The 17,495-nt window shown below is 34.4% G+C and overlaps 1 protein-coding gene across 2 annotated transcripts; it reads right to left on the reverse strand.

The window, feature by feature from the left end:
* Positions 1 to 5,617: 5,617 nt before the first annotated feature.
* LOC142620960 (cyclin-U4-1-like) lies at positions 5,618 to 10,934 on the reverse strand. Of its 2 annotated transcripts, XM_075794281.1 has the most exons (3): positions 10,464 to 10,934; positions 6,415 to 6,792; positions 5,618 to 5,908 (listed from the first exon to the last, which is right to left on the reverse strand). In XM_075794281.1, the coding sequence occupies exons 1-3, from the start codon at positions 10,796 to 10,798 to the stop codon at positions 5,878 to 5,880; spliced, it is 744 nt and encodes a 247-aa protein (XP_075650396.1). In that variant the 5' UTR covers positions 10,799 to 10,934; the 3' UTR covers positions 5,618 to 5,877. The 2 variants fall into 2 exon arrangements, with proteins under 2 accessions (XP_075650396.1, XP_075650395.1); XM_075794280.1 differs by lacking the exon at positions 5,618 to 5,908 and having other exon boundaries at positions 6,160 to 6,792.
* Positions 10,935 to 17,495: the final 6,561 nt, after the last annotated feature.

The following is a 17,495-nucleotide window of genomic DNA, read 5'->3' on the forward strand; positions in this document are numbered from 1 at the left end:
ATATTAAACGAAAAAGAACATCAGTGGACATCAAAGTAAACTAGTTGGGCTATATCCTCAGGCAATTCTTCAAGCCACACCTGAGTACCTCTACATGATTTTGCTTTTTTAGCCAAAGCGTCAGCAACTACATTACTATTACGTGGGACATGAGTGAACGCAGCTTGCTGAAAATCCATAGCTTGCATGCAGATATCTTCAATGACATGGCCATATGGTAAGACATCCCTAGGCCCCTCCAAAATAGCTTTAATGACTGTTGAAGAGTCACCTTCAAAAATGACCTGTGAAAGGCCTATATCCCTGGCCAACTGTACAGCTCTTCGACACGCCATAGCTTCTAATTCTACCACCGTCTGGGCTAGACTAACTAGCATGGATACAGCGCCGATAACTTTCCCACGCCAGTCCCTAATCACAACGCCCAAACCCGCTAAGTTTTCTGCCTTAAACACCGCAGCGTCGAAGTTGGCCTTGAAAGTGTGGGCTTCAGGTGGACACCAATGCTGCATCGGAGGTGGCTCAGGACTAGTTGTGGTGAGGTCTTGTGCTTCTAGGAACTCTTGGAGTAGACTTCCTGCCATTTGGGTGATCTTATGCAGAGGTTGAGTGGGCTGTCCATGTCTTGAAGCGTTGCGACGATTCCACAGGGACCATGTGGTGATGATGAAGATCTCCTTCCTGTAGTCATCAGAAATCTGCATGAACCGATCCAGCAAATCCTGGAAACTAGAAACCTGAGCATCAGCAGCTTGCTGGGTCCATGTCAGAAAGCTCCACACCTCTGTAAGCTTTGAACATGACCAAAGAGCGTGTAGTTCGTCCTCCGGTTGGGCCTTGCACTCTTCACACGTGTCCACGCTAGTAATATGCCTGCGTTGAAGGTTGACCATAGTTGGAAGGGAGCTGTTGCAAGCCCGCCAAGCAAAATGTTTTATTTTATTTGGAACTCTCAACTGCCAGATACCTTTCCAGAACTTGCTTTGTTGCGTCAATGAGGAGGTACCTGCATGATTAGTTGAAGCATGGGAAGCTAAAAGCTTATATGCACTCTTAGTTGTGAAAATACCAGAGGGGGTTAGACCCCATATGATTCGATCCTGTGGGAGTCGAGTACTCAAAGGGATGCCACAGATCATGGCTGCTTCGTGGGGTAGGAACAAATGTTGGATTTCAAAGGCTTTCCACTCTCCTGTTTCAGCGTTGATGAGCCTAGCCACTCTTGTATCAGGGTCAATGGTAGGTACTGGTGACACCACAGATCTATGAGTTTGCACCGGTAACCATCTGTCCTCTCTGATTCTGACAGAGCTCCTATTCCCTATTCTCCACACCATCCCTTTTCGAATTATATCCCTAGCATTTAGAATGCTCTTCCACGCATAGGATCCAGTGGTGGATTCCTTTGCTTCAAGGATGGAACAATCAGGGAAGAATCTAGCTTTAAAGACTCTATGGCATAGGGAATCCGGCTTATTTATCATACGCCACACTTGCTTAGCCAACATAGAATCATTGAATTTCTCAATGTCCTTAAACCCCAAACCTCCTTTCCCCTTGTCCTCACAAAGCCTTTCCCATTTTATCCAGTGCACCTTTTTATTTGTACCATCATACCCCCACCAAAACTTTCTAATGAGCGTTTCCAGTTCCTTAATCAGCCCCTTTGGAAGTTTAAAACAACTCATAGTATATGTAGGGATGGCCTGAATGACAGACTTAATCAAAATTTCCTTGCCAGCTTGGGAGAGGAGCTTCTCCTTCCAACCTTGCAATTTTCTCCACACCCTTTCTTTGATATAGGCAAAGCTTTGTCTCTTTGCTCGCCCAACCAAAGTTGGCAATCCCAAATATTTCTCATATTGGCGTATAACAGGCACCCCTAGGATATTTTGAATCCGGGTTTGCATTTCGGGCCGTGTGTTAGTGCTGAAGAAAATATTGGTCTTGTCCCTATTTATTTTCTGTCCCGAACCTCTTTCATATACTGAAAGTAAATCAAGAATCTTTTGGCATTCCTCCTCCTTTGCTCGACAAAACAGAATACTGTCATCAGCAAAAAATAAATGGGAAACCCGAGGACCATTTCTGCAAATAGAAACACCTCTGATATCCCCATTTGCCTCTGCTTTTTTTAACAAACTCTGTAGTCCCATGGCACATAGTAAAAATAAATAGGGTGACAGAGGATCACCTGGTCTGAGCCCTCTAGATGGCTTGATGTTTCCCACTGGTTGGCCATTGAGTAAGACAGCATAAGAGACTGAATTCACACAAGACATAATGAGAGTCACCAATTTATCAGAAAAACCCAATTTTTTCATAATTTTCTCCAAGAAGACCCATTCAACCCGGTCATACGCTTTACTCATGTCAAGTTTTAGTGCCATAAACCCCAATTTACCTTGGGTTTTCCTTTTAAGATAGTGTAATGTTTCAAATGCAACCAAAACATTATCTGAAATTAATCTACCAGAAAGGAAGGCACTTTGGGATTCAAAGACCAAGTTTGATAGGATTTTCTTTAGCCGATTTACCAGCACCTTAGCAATCAATTTGTAGACCACATTGCAAAGACTAATTGGTCGAAAGTCAGAGACTTTTTTTGGGTTTTTAATTTTTGGGATGAGAGATATGAAAGTGGGATTTAAGGACTCATGAACCACACCAGTATTTAAAGCAGTAAGTACCATAGTAGTGACATCCCTACCAACTATGTGCCAATAGGTCTTGTAAAAAATAGGAGACATACCGTCAGGCCCTGGGGCAGTAAGAGGAGCCATTTGTCGAAGAGCATGGTCCACTTCCTCTGCCTGGAAGTCACGGTCAAGAGCTGCATTCATCTCAACTGTTACTGCTGGCTCTAATCCATTCAAAATAGCATCAAACCCATCTGGTTGGGACGTGGTAAACATGTCTTGGAAATAACTTTTAATGATCCTACCCATCTCAACTTCATCCTCCATCCATGTACCAGCTTCATTTTCCAGGCCTAGGATAAAATTCCTTTTATTCCTTTGGCTAGCTCGACAATGAAAATATCGAGTATTCAGATCACCCTCCTTTAACCATGCTGTTCTTGCCCGTTGCTTCCACATGCATTCCTCCTTCCTTTTCAACTTGTCAATGTCTTTTCTCAAATTGAACACACGGTTTGGGCTTGTCATGTAACCACCAGACTCTTCAACAGATTGCAACTCCTTTAATTTCCTTTTTAGAGTGTTTCGGACATGACCGAAGGTGTTCCGGTTCCACTCCTTCAAACTTTCTTGGCACGTGAGGATTTTTTTGTTGAATCTCGTGACTAAGGGAACCTCGCTACTGTCACCCCATGACTCCCTAATCACCTTTTCACCTTTTCAAGTTTATTCGATTAAGGCTTTTCCATAAACTTTTATTATATGTTGTGGTTAATTTTTTAATTTTATAAATTTTTCTTCAAATTTTAAAAATTAAAAAAATTCAATTAATGATTAAAAAATATTTTCCAAATTTGTTTTTTCAAAAATTTTTAACAAAAGTTAACGGAAATGCCTTAACTGAATAAATTTGAAATGTAGATAATTGAAATAAACGAAAGTAAAGTTAGAAGGCTGAAATAAAATCTAAAGAAAATTAGGATAATGAACTTAGAGGGCTAGTTTTACGTTTTAGCACTTTTTTATTTTTTTTGATGAACATGAGATTAGATAGTTAGATTGTTGGGTGGGTGTACTGAATTATTTTTCCACAGAGATATTGTGAGCACCGAAGATGGGAACTGACAAGATTCTTGTTTTCAATTTTAATATTGGAGGGCATGATCAGGATAATGACTCATTTAAATTAGTCACATCGCATTATATTATTGGAGTGGAGGACCATTAGGCATTGCTGCAGTGGTCTTCCATAAGTATCACATAATTTTTCCATTATGTGGCAAATCTAAGGTGTAGTTTATCTAGTATTATATTGTTATGTCATTTAAAATTTGAATAACGTGATGCTTAGTATAATTTTATATCTAAGAAATAAAATCTGAATTTTGAAATGGGGAGGATTTTGTCTTTGCAATGGAGACCATTATGTGGCAAAAACCTAAAAACGTTGATTCCTAGGATGGTTTGAAAAAGATTTTTATTTTTTTATTTTTGATGTGTGGAGAAATAAGTTAATGTAAAGGAAGATTTACGAAATCATAGGTTTATTTAGGTTTGTGACTTAAGTTTCAAATTTTAGAAAATTCTTAATAGAATGAATGATGAGTTCTTGACAGACAATTTAGTAGTTTATACTTTATATAGAAAAGGAAATTGCAAAAAAATTACCATATAGATGATACTGCATGAATTTTATTATGTGAAAGATCATCATGGAATCATTAAAGTTTGAGTCCTAGATTTGTTAGCAGTAGTTGTAGGGACACAATTTTCAGACCAAGCGCGAAATGTAAGGGATCTTGGCCCAGTGAATCCAGTACAATAAATTTGTAAAGAGTGGGTCAAAGAGCTAGGTTTTAGTGCTTGGATAACAGTTAATATGGTTTTGGATGATGAGCCAACAAGAATTGAACCCGGTTTGTGTGAGAAAGTTGGTTCTCGGCACAGTCCGAGGAGCTCTGTTCTAGCATATATTGGATGGCAATGGTTACAGGATTTGTTGAGATTGCTATAGTGTTTTCTCTTCTCTTTTTGTTTTCATCCCCCCTTCTTTGGGATCTCTACCCTTATTTATATTACATCTCTCATTTCATCCTTACTCTACACGTGGACCACATGTGAACAGTTGATGGTTGTCCCATCAGCCCCCTCTAAAAGTCTTCTGGGGTGGCTGTAAGGCTGCCATAATACTGTTCAGAGGTCACTTCCTCATTAATGCGGTGGTAGCAGTTTTCCCTTAGATATTTTTGAGTCCTTATCCCTCTTGTACGTTCATGATACTCGTTGCTATCATTAGAACTTCCTGGAAGGTCATCCTTGATCATTAGGATCTATACCAGATTTGCGTTTGGCTTTATCCGAGGAGATAGTACTCCTCGGACTTGGACCACCCATGCTTCTCTGCCAAAACCACATGCTCTCGGCCAAATCCCAAAATCCATGACCCCACAGTAGTGACACTACACTTTGTTATAGGTTAAAACTACTAGGGGTGTACAGCCAACTCGTTAAAACTAACCCGATACAACCCAACATGTCGGGTTAGGTTCGAGTTGTAAGATTCATAAATCCGCCTAACCCAACCTAACCCACCTATATTTAATTATATTTAAATTTTAAAAAATATGTATTTAAGGATATATTTTTAAAAATTTGTTATTTATTTTTTTACATCTCTTCTTAAATAAAACTCAAACTCTAAATTCTCTATATCAAGTTTGTATTGGTTTGGTGTTATGTTCAAAATTATTTGGTTATAAAGTTGCTCTTATTTGTGATAGTATTGTTCTAATTCTCAATTTAATATTAATAATAGTAATTAAAAAAATTTATTCAATCCATAGGTCCAATCGGACCCAACCCGATCTATGTGGCTTGGGTGGGTTTAAAAAACCTCTCAACTCGATCTAACTTGACCCATATATACCCTTAAAAACTACAATAAAATAATACCACGTGTACCATCGAGACAAGCACAAATGTGCTAAGCACTAATACACAAGTTTGTCTTCCTCGGTGATGTTATAGGTATGAATCTGATGACCATAACATAATGGGTGGAGCTTGTGTCCTGCCAACTCTTCCATTTGCCTTGGTCAGGTAGACGCGTAATAAAAAGGCCCAACACGGGTTTGTACTTTTGTACTGATTAGGCTTTTGAATAAATAATTACACTACAACAGCCTTTGCTTGGTTGTCACCAGTTATATATGTCTCAGTGTGCCAGCAGAGTATCATATCACAGCAGTGTGAATCCACAAAATGTCCATCTGTACAACACCACCAATTAAGGAACACCAACAATCTACTACTATTTAACAAAACAAAAACAAAATGGTCCAAAATTCATAATCCTAAGAAGAAAATCAAAACCCTATATGCTATGTCTAATGTTTTTGTCTCTTGCGTTCCTAGATTAGCCAATATGAGAGCCCATTCTTTAGCAAAGTGGTCCTTGTCTCGTAATTTTTTTGGTTCTTTTGATATTGGCTGCTGTCTCCCTAATTTTGCTTAGGTTGTGTGGGATGAAGCTGGCAACTAGTTGTTTTTTTGTTGCTCCTCTTTGTTAATAAAGATTTTTCATTCATAAAAGAAAAAAAAAGAAAAAAAAAAAAAAAAAAAAGAAGAAAATCAAAACTAAAAAAGAAGGAAAAAGTACACTGGGAAAATGTAGGAACCCTTGTAAAAAGTGCTCGACCATATGTATAATTAGTGCATGGGATTACGAGCCTCACAAGTCAAATGGGAAATTTTGACTCCTTGGTTACCAATGTACCTTCTCACAATCCCCCAAGTCCAGATGGAGTTTGAGCAGTTTGAGCCCACATAACTATTACCAAATTCTTGTCGTAGAATCGTAGGGCAGAACCTCCAAAAGTGCCTAGACACAAGTTGTTTTTTATGGGTGGAATCATCTTCAGTGAAGCAGCAATGGAGCTTTATAGGTCTCTCCAAATTTAGAGTGGGTTCTTCTAAATGTAGAGGGGATTGGAGGAGTAGCATCTCTCTTTGAAGATAAGAGCAGTAGGTGTAGAAGGTATTGGGTGTCACATTTAATTGGAACCCCAAACCAAATAAGAAGTCCACCTCAAGAAGGTTCATTTCTGTGGTGCTTATTCCTCCAACTTTAGCATAGTAAGCATTGTTGTAATACCTGAAGAAAGAAAAACTAACAAGATGAGAAATGAATAATAGAGTGTTAATGAAGGACCTTATTTGACTATTTAATGTTGGTGTGTTAATTACTAAATAATAAGTAAAATGAGAGAATTTAGGGTTTTCATGTGTTCCATTTAACAAAATACAGATGTATTCACAAAGAAAAATAAATTAAAATAAAAAAGATTTAACATATGGTTAATAATAATACTGATCCTACACATTTTGCCACAACTTTTTTAAATGACATATTGTAATTAATTGTTAGTCATTATAACATGGACTCATAATTTTTTTTTCTTTCACCATACTCAGTCTATTAAGTACAACATTGCTATCACTTCTGTCAAAAAAAAGTAAAACATTGCAAAGTGTGTGCGAAGATGTGTGCTATCAGATTTTTGTAGGGTTAAGCATGCATGTGACTAGCTGACAACATAGCATAAAGAGTCAGAGCTTCTAGCGTGATTTGGTGCTTAAAGTAAGGTGTCTTGTGCACATCACAAACACAAACACAGCCAACTTGGACAGTGTGCTTTTCAACAGAATGCATGGCCTTGAATAGATAGAAATTGCCTCTTTATTAATGATTCTTAATTTTCTTGCCCATTGCTTGCATTTTCTTTCTCTTCTTCTTTTATCTTATTTTATTTTTTTATTATGGGAACATTGCTTGCATTTTCCTTTTACAGCTATTGGAATTTTCAGGCATGCCTAAAATGGACAGAGACGGCAAGGCCAAGTCTTAGGTGGGCTGTCTGCTAAAAGACGGAGGTCTTCACATTGGCTATCTTTTTTCTTTTTCTTTTATTTTTTTCTTGCAGAGGTTTTTTCCGAGAAGGTGTCGGTTTATGTGCCTAATTTTCTACTCATATATATATATATATATATATATATATATATGAGATGAGTTCAAGTTATAATTGATATAATTTCACAAGAGTTATACCTGGTATAACTTCACAAGAGTTACATATTTTGTGAACTATTGATTACTATTAGATTTAAAGGTCAAAAAACACTCATAGTAGTATCATTATTACTCTTTAGAAATTAGTGATTTAGGCATTAACTCTTCTTATTAAATGACAACATTAATTTTTTTTTTCATCCATATCATTGTCTTCTTCCCTTTGTCTTTCTTTTTGCACTATACTTTCAGACCTCCATCATTCATAAAATTCTCATAGTTGGGTTGGAAAGAAACCACTGAGCTATTTTTTTGTTTATTCGTATGGTGTTACTAAATAATTTCATAGTTGACGCTGAGGAGACCACATGCGCTCTAAAACTATTGCAGTGAAAAGATATTTCTTAAATTTGGATTTCCATTACCACCATTAATAATAGACTTGTATCTATAAAGGAGTTTTTAAGCGGATGACGCGTTTTCTGTTGATGAAATTTCTTTGTGGAGAAACCATGAGAAGAACTTTCACATTAACTTTAAGAGAGAATCTTGACTAAAATATTTTGTTTATATATAGAGACGTTATATTCAGAATTCTTTCTACATCGAGACTAGCAAGAAGAAAAGGACTTGAGAGTTATTTTAAAAAAAATTTCCAACAACGAGTTTAAGAAGAAAAAAAGACTTGAGATGTTATTTTCAGAATTATTTCAACCACTATATATGATGGAGGCCTGAAAGTATAGTGTAAAAAGAAAGACAAGATGAAGAAGACAATGATATGGACGAAAAAGAGAGAGTTAATGTTGTGGTTTTTTCCCCCCCTTAATAAGAAGAGTTAATTTTTTTTTTTTTTTTTTTTTTTTTTTTACAAGATAGAATTTCTACTCTAGCCTAATCTAAGTATATATGTGTGTGAAGCTTCCTCTTGGAAACTTGAACCCCGACCCTTACCCCCCACACCTCACAAACGTTAATACTTGTAGAGTGATCACCGCACCAAGGGGGAGTGGTGGTAAGAGTTAATGTTTAAATCACTAATTTCTAAGGAGTAATAATATTGCTACTATGAGTGTTTTTTGACCCTTAGATCTAATAGTAATCAATGGTTCACAAAACGTGTAACTCTTGTGACTCTCTCTCTCTCTCTCTCTATATATATATATATATATATTTTTTTTTTTTTTTTTGAATTCATATAATGTATAATTTTAGATTGATGCTATAGTTTTTACGAAATTTACCATATAAGTCATATAAACATTTGCCAATTTTTAAACACAAAACAAAAATTAATTATCACATCAATTTGTAAGCATTTTGTACATTTTTAAGTTGGGAAAGAAGAATATGAATTTACAAGCTCTCTAAAACACACACTCTCTCGGTATAACATTGAACTACATGACTTTTGTGGATCATAAGCTTTTTTAATACTATTATTAGGCAGTTTAAATATTTGTTCATAATTTAAATCTTAGCTTTTTGTTGTTGATATATTGCCCTCCTAAACATATGTAAATGGACTCTTGAGATTCATAATGAAAATGTAGAATGTTCACTTCCTTCTTAATACTAATAATAACAAGGTTAAAATCTAAATTACACCATTAAATATAGGGTGAAGTGTAATTTTTGTCCTACAATTTATTTATTTATTTATTTTATGTACGTATTTTCATTTTAGTCTTTAAACTTTAAAATTTTCATTAAATTTGTCATTCCATCCATTGCCATATATAAAATTACCCTTAAGTCTAGTAAAATGACATTCTATCACCGGTAAGACTTAGGTGCTATTCCTTGGGTTTCCTTTTTAAGATTTTGTCGTGTGAATTTTTCTTCATGAGATGAAAGTATATATTTTTTTTGTTAAGTAGTCACATAGCTCAATCTTAAATGGGGAACCTAAGAAACAATACCTAAAGTATTGTATCTAAATTTTATCCTTCTATCACATATATATAAATATCAAATAATGTTAATTTTATAAGCAACACCATAAAATGATCAACTTGATAGGAATGTTAAACTTTATATATATATATATATATATATATATATATATAGAGAGAGAGAGAGAGAGAGAGAGAGAGAGAGAGAGAGAGAGAGAGAGAGAGAGGGGGGATGAAAATGACAATTCACCGAAACTTAAAATATATGATTTTAGTCTAATAATAATAATTGTGGAAATGAACATATTCTTGGTCAAGTATTATTTATATATTTCTCCTAAAAAAGTATTATTTATATATTAAGATCACAATCTCTCTCTCTCTCTCTCTCTCTCTCTCTGCGCCCGCATGCGCACAGGTGAAAGAAATTCCCAGAGAAATTTACATGAATTAGGAGCAGAAAAAGTTGAATTGAATTCACCAATCCCAGGAAGAAAAAGAAGAAAGCTAAGGAGGAGGAAGAAGAACTCTTTCAATTCTCAAGTCAAATTCATCTAATTTATATACGAAAATGCTAGAGCTATAAACTACACATATAAAACAGAGAAAACCATTAAAACAACTTCAAAACTGTGTTTTTTCTTCTTTGCTAATCGAGAAACCATTAAACCTCAATAGCGCTAAATCCCAGTTGATCAATCAAAGAATGAAAAACAAAAGAAAGAAAACTCATAGGAAATCCAACCAAGCATCTCAAAGATCATATACATATATATATATATATATATATATATATATATATATATATATATATATGAACAGAAAAGAAAAACAAGGAAAGTTAATTTGAAGAGGACTTACATGTCATCCATGAACTTTGCAGACACCAAAACACTAGTAATAAGCAAGCGGTGCACATTGAAAGAATTGATGGGCAACAAGGGCTGCTTCTGCGTGAATCGGTCGAGATAAACATAGGCAACAATGAAACAAGATGGACTACAATTGGCATACTTGAAGATCCTCTCAAGGTAGCTCTGGATAGAGATGGTAGGCCTTGTGAGGCCATGGAACACTGAAATTCTCTGTGCATCCAATCGGGAAGTGGTGTCGTTGGACTCGGCGACGCGGTGGAGGAGACAGGAGAGGAAGTTTATGACTTTGGGCATCACCTCAGGGCTCTCAAGCTCAGCCATTGTTGTACTTGTAGGGAGCTTTTGTTTGTGTTGTTTTGTATTGTATATATGGTTGGTTGGTCTTCGCGTTGGTTTTTTTTGTTGAATGCTATTTTTTTTTTTTGCTTGTCTTATGGGATGCAAATACAACTTGTTTGCTTCCTTTTTGTATTGCATTTACGTGAGTTAAAGGTTTACTAATCTATTCTCTTGAAATAGAGCCAGGTGTGTTTACGAGCAATTTGGTAAATAATAAAATAGTGTCAATAGTGGACACGGTTTGTTTCGATGTTTCTTAAAAAATGAGTTATTTTTCAAAGTATATGTTCAATATAATTATTTAATTTTTCTGTGTTTAGTAACAATATTAAATGAGTTAAAAACAATTTCATAACTTCTTTTATTTAGCTTACTGTAAGATAGAGTTGTTTTTTAAAAAAAATTAGTAAAAAATAATCTCTTAAAATAAACCATACTTGTTATGTTAACTAAACATAGTTTTCTTTTGACTTATTTATTATAATGCTACCAAATACTGAAAAATACAAAAAACTATTTTTATACAATATTTTTCATCGAAACTAATTGAACAGTAAAAATAATGTTAACAAGTCATCTCAACTGTTCTCTTCTCATGCATTGCTCTATGAGAGGATGCAATATTCCCTAAAAGTAAATTTCTATTATATTTATTTTAAGCCTAGAAGGGCATATTTTATTCATTTACATTAGATATTCGTGAGATATGTCCAAACAGATTAGATCACAATGACAGAAAAGTTAGAGCTGGATTTTAACTTTTGACAAGTACATGTGAAGGATTCTCATCCCAAAATGTCATCATATTCTATTTTACCGTCTCAAAAAATTACTTTATTAATTATACCATATTATTTTACAATACACCAGCATCCCAAAACTCTATATTTTTTTTTCCATTTTATTTAAATATTCTTTTTTAATCTTTTATTACTATTTCTCTTTTTCTCTTCATTTTCCTCTCTTTCTCTCTCAACCTCTAGCATTGGCCTCAACCTCTAGCAAACCCATACCCACCACCATTGCAACCCTCTACCACCACTATGAACCTGACCACCCATACCCAGGGCCAAAACCTATCACCAAAACTACTAGACCATCAACCCGACGCCGATCTCACAAGCAAACCACTAGACACACGGCCAAAACAACCCATACCCACGGCCAAAACCCATCACCAAAACTACTAGACCATCAACCCCAAGCCGGTCTTGCAAGCAACCTGCTAGACCCACGCCGATCTCACAAGCAAATCATTAGACCCATAGCCAAAACCCATTACCAAAACTACCAGACCATCAGATCCTCGCTGATCTTGCAAGCAAACCACTAGACCCACACCAATATCACCACAAAAAATACCCAAAAAAACACCACTACTCTCGTGACCTTGCCACGCCGAGATCCACAAACAGGCCACTACTGCACACCAAGAGAAACAAGGAGTGGGAGATGGAGAGACAGAGTGGGAGTGAGGAAGAGAGGATTGAAGGGGAGAGAGAGAATCGCTGAAGGGTGAGAGAGGACTGAAAAACACAGAAAATAAAGAGAGAGAAAAAGTCAGATGGAATAAAAAACTATTATTTAGTTTTAACATTATGCTACAGTGCGATTCTACATTTAGAATCGCACCGTAGCACAATTGCAAATTTTTTTGCAATAGTCTACATTAACAAGTCCAAATGCAATGAGGTTTTAGGGCTTTTATGCTAAATTAAACCAACATATGACATATGCCATTCCCAATGTGAATGCTCAAGAGAAAGTTGGGAGTTAATGATATTTAAGTAGTTTTAAACTTCTAATTGCATGCCATGGTGTAATTTATGTACTTCCTCTATTTTTGGTCTTTCAAACTTTTTCTTGGGTGGGTTTGGAGAAAAATGGTTGTCCTAATTAAACAGTTTGTCCCTAGGGATTAAATATTCTTTCTGAAACAAAAAATTGGTTGTCAAATTTTTTTTTTTCCTTTCAACACAATTGGTTGTCATAATTAAAAGGTGTGATTTTCTTATTAGATTAAGTTAGGGTAAATATTTTTCATTGGACTTCTTAATTAGTTGTTGGCTTGAAAATACACTTCATCCCTCTTTGGTGAAAGATGGGAGAGTAGAAGACATTATAAGAAATTTTGTCTCTATGTGAATAGATTCAGTTACTCATGACAAACGAGTTGCATGAGTAATTAAGTTCGCTAGTGACTTAACTTCTACTAGAAGAAAAATATGTGATTCATAAATCATAATAAACAAACATTGTGGTTGTCATGAATAATTTTTGTGACTACTAGAATAATTTTTAGAGCTAATTCTTATTCCAAATGTCTCTTCTTCTTTTTTTTTCCTTAAATTGCGGTGTTTTGAGTAGGACTTTTAACACATATAAAACAGCTTGAAGGAGCACGCGGATCTGACCATTTGAACATTGATTCTCCTTATAAAGGAAACCAAGTAATGTCCCTGAATTATATACTCTTAGGGATATTGGTGTATCTAAGTAAATTTATTGTATAATTGAACTTTTATAATTTGAGGTATTGAAAATGAAAATTAAATATGGACTTAAACTAGCAAATGTCCAACCAAAAGTAGGATCACATGGGCAATGCTTTGGATTTGGATGATACATTGGAGATCTGAGCTGGATTTTCTAAACTTTTTTTTGTCCACCTTTGAGAAGAAAATGGAAATGGAGCCAAAAACGTTTGGATTTGCTCTAGATCTACCACAATATCTGCCCTAATTATCTCAATTTTCTTTTCTTCTTTTTTTAAAACCAAAGAAGTAAAGCAGAAGACAGAGGGCAAGTGTACGGCCAAGTAAAATTCCACTATAAAATAGTTGGCTTTCTCGTGCTGTTGTTATGGACTTCAATCATCACAATTGCCAGCTTTCACCAATATAATATGACCCATTATGAAATTATACATCCTTGTGCTTTCACCTATACGGCTATACCTACCCTAATTTTCTTAATTAATTATACAAGCAGCATGATTTAGTAATTCTTAACTTAATTATAATTGCTTTTGTTGGTGAGTCCGAATTATGATCTAGCATTTGCTGGGTGACACAACTTGTTGCTTGTAACAATTTCAACCTGATATATTCAAAATGTTTTAATAAAAAATTAATAATAAGGGATTTTTAAAATGAGATAAACTTTTACATTCCTTCAAGCAGTATCAAACTATATATTTTTTTAATTGAATTCATTTTTTCTAGAAAAAAAAAAAAGGAATTCATTTCCTTTCTTTGTGAAGAATATATATATATATATATATATATATATATATTAAAAATGATGGATTTACTAGATTTTCTTAATACTTGTAGTCTCTCCGGCTCAGTAATAATTTCGATTAATTTTCTGTATAGGTGAAAAAAAAAATTGATGCAACAAAAGAAATGTTGGGTGGGATTCAAAGCTATTTTCAGATAATATAGAAAGACAAAAAAAATTGGGGAACATTCTCCAAATGCAAAATCTTTTTTAATTAATTTTTTTTTTTTTAACAATGATGTGGGTCCGTTAGACATAAAACTGGATTCTTAAGGGCTGTATAGGTGAAAAAAAATGCTCACTCATCATTCAAATATCATCACTCATCACTTATTACTGAAAGTACCACAACTTTCTAAGGTGGTATGTTTGACACTTGTTTCTAACTTCTGTTAACTCAAAACATTTTACTTTCTGTGGGACTCACGGATTGACTTGGTGCAGCTTTTATCTTTTTTTTTTTTTTTTCAACCCCCAATACCCAAACTCACCGAACCCAAATTGCTCTCAAGCACCATTCATCATCTCCCTCTTCATCCATTCACCGAACCCAAAAAAGAAAAAAGAAACCAAACCCAAAAACCCAATGTGAAGAGGAAAGGAAAGAAGAAAAAAGAAGAAGAGAATAGAGAAACCAAGTCCAGACCCAACGTAAAAGAAAAGAAGAAGAAGAAGAAGAAGAAGACAACAAGGTGATGACGAAGAGCACAGAAAATCAAAGAACAAAGAAAAAAGAAGTTTGGTATGATGAGAGAGGAGAGAGCTAAGGAGTCAAGTGGGCATGGATTTGACAACACACAAAATGTGGGGCCCATTAGTTGAGATTACAAAAATGTCATCATAACTCAGTTTTCATAACTTGAAAACACTCAAAAGTTGTTTTCAGTTTTGCTAAATGCTAACTCATCACTCGAAAATCAGAGAATGGAGTGATAAAAACAAAACTTGAAAACAATGCCAAACAAACTTCCTCTTCGTGGGACCCACCAATTTTGAGTTATGAGTGAATAGAGTCATGGGTGATGAAAAATATGAAATCTAAACATGGAAAACATCAATTATCACTCTAGACCTTCTCAAAAAATAAAAAATTATCACTCTAGGATACTGTCAATATCAATTAAATCAACATTATTAATAATTATACTTAAAACATATAAATGTTAAAGTCCATTTCCATTTTGTATACCAAACTGGTCATGTAACGAAGTATCAAAATAAGACTTACGGGTGTATATGAATGTCCCGTTAGGAAGTATGGATTGGATCTTTATCCTCCGATTAATCAAGTGTTTTTGGAGCATTTTATTGTTTAAACGGGAAATTGTGAACTACTAAAGATGAAGATGAAGGTAAAAGTGTTTTTCCTAAAATGATTTTATAAAAAGGATTGCTAAAAAAATTACAATCCAGGTCAAGTAATAGTATTTGTGATTAATGAAATATAACATATCAACAAGTATAGAATATTTAGCAAATGACTTGTTAATGTAGTGATACATGGTATTGTAGGTTGCTTATGATGCCATTTTATGTGTAACACTGATGACGGCATATAGATGACTGATCAAAATGTTTATTCTGAAGTTTATTTGGGATTTATGCTTTTTAGTTTAGTCTATTCATTTTTTTTTCTTTTGAATAATTAGCTTTAAAAAATGGTTTAGATGTGATCATGAACTAGCCACATTTCGATTTGACTTTGGAAAATACATTTAAAAAGAAGGCTAAACAAAGGAGCCCTTCTTATGTACTAAATCAAAATCAAATTAAAATCTCCAAACTTTAAAAAAAAATATCAACTCAACCATTACGATTAGTTTAACTATTTTTAGATATGATAAAATTTGAAAACATGGAGATGCAGTCCATATCGATTGTTGTTTATTATTAGATAAATTTTTTGTTCATGACACTTTTAAAACAAATCTTAAGTAATAGGTTAAAATTTACTATTATTGGTAGGAGAAAAAAAGTAATTTAAGTAATGAGTTTAAACTAAAACCAATAATAATATACCAAATAGAATTTATTATGAATGTATTGTGCAATTGTCGTGGACGGTTGTTCTTTTCACTACAAAAACGCGGCTATAGGTCTAAAACTGCCAGCATAGACCCAAATGGGCTATTTTTTTTCTTGGCACTTCCTAGCTCTGCCCAGTAAGTGTGATAATAGTCCTGGGTGACTTAGAGTGGTGGTTTTAAAAACGCTCGTATGGGTCTAGGTGGTTTTGTTACCCTATACTGACGCTATTGTAACCCTATTATTATGCCAATATGCTTATTGATTTTAAGATAGGCAAGATTCAAATCCAAATCATTTATTTGTCAAAAAAAAAAAAAAAATACTTTACAAATAAGCCAATTGAAATCTATCAATATACAATTAGGATTAAAGTATCATATAGATTATGAAGTGGTTGATGCTTTGGATAATGTATTTTTGCTTTTGTTAGGATTAATTGGGCTAACCACCAAACTAATTAGTGCAGTATTTCCTGCTTTCTTGTAGACCAGACCAACAATACGTACATTATATGGATATCTTATTTCACTCAAGGTGGAATTGGAGAAGCTTATTATGGAAATATTATTGTCGAGGAAAATAGAATATTAAAAAAAAAAACGTCATTGTTGCAGCATTTCTTCATTAACGTGATGGCAATGTACTTTTTTTTCTCCTCCACCTTGACCACGCTCTGGCACGTTCCATACTCTTCCATATAAAATAATTTGATTTGCACAGTTTGTGTCTTTAATAACATGATTATTTGAAGAAGAAAAAAACATGATTATTTGATTTATTACACAGTACAGCAACACTAAGGGTTTATTTTTGAGATGTTGTGCAAAGCTATCTATCTTCCCACACCGACAAATGGATCATATATCATATATGTCCAAATTGGAATGATTATTTTGCTTAAAGATTTTACTAGATTAAGTGTTACTGATTGAATTGTTAAGGCTAGAACTTGTAATTTAGTGTCATTGTCTCCTTGTTATAATTATCGAATTGAGAGAGAGAGCATCTTCCTCCTTTGTTTCATTCACAATTTGTCGCTAAAATAAGTTGTGAAAAAAAAATTATGTTCCTAAAGACACAGAAGAATTAGGTCGGTGTTTTAGTCTAATGCATTTTTTTTTTTCCTAACCTTTCATCATGCAATGCAATAGATCTTTTTCAGTGTCACACATCAAGCGCATAGGATATCAGCATCCGGCTGAATTAGATATAATATTTACATTTTCCAAATCAAACTAAAAAACAGTTTAATGGAGATTGGAGAGTGTCGAATGTAATAATTGCATTGACATCTAATAGTGCGAGCTTTCTCTCTATATTAAACTATTTAGACTCATCTGATAGTCTGTCATGATTATATTTAATTATC

This window comes from Castanea sativa, chromosome 12, assembly GCF_040712315.1.
Source record: "Castanea sativa cultivar Marrone di Chiusa Pesio chromosome 12, ASM4071231v1".
NCBI lineage: Eukaryota > Viridiplantae > Streptophyta > Magnoliopsida > Fagales > Fagaceae > Castanea > Castanea sativa.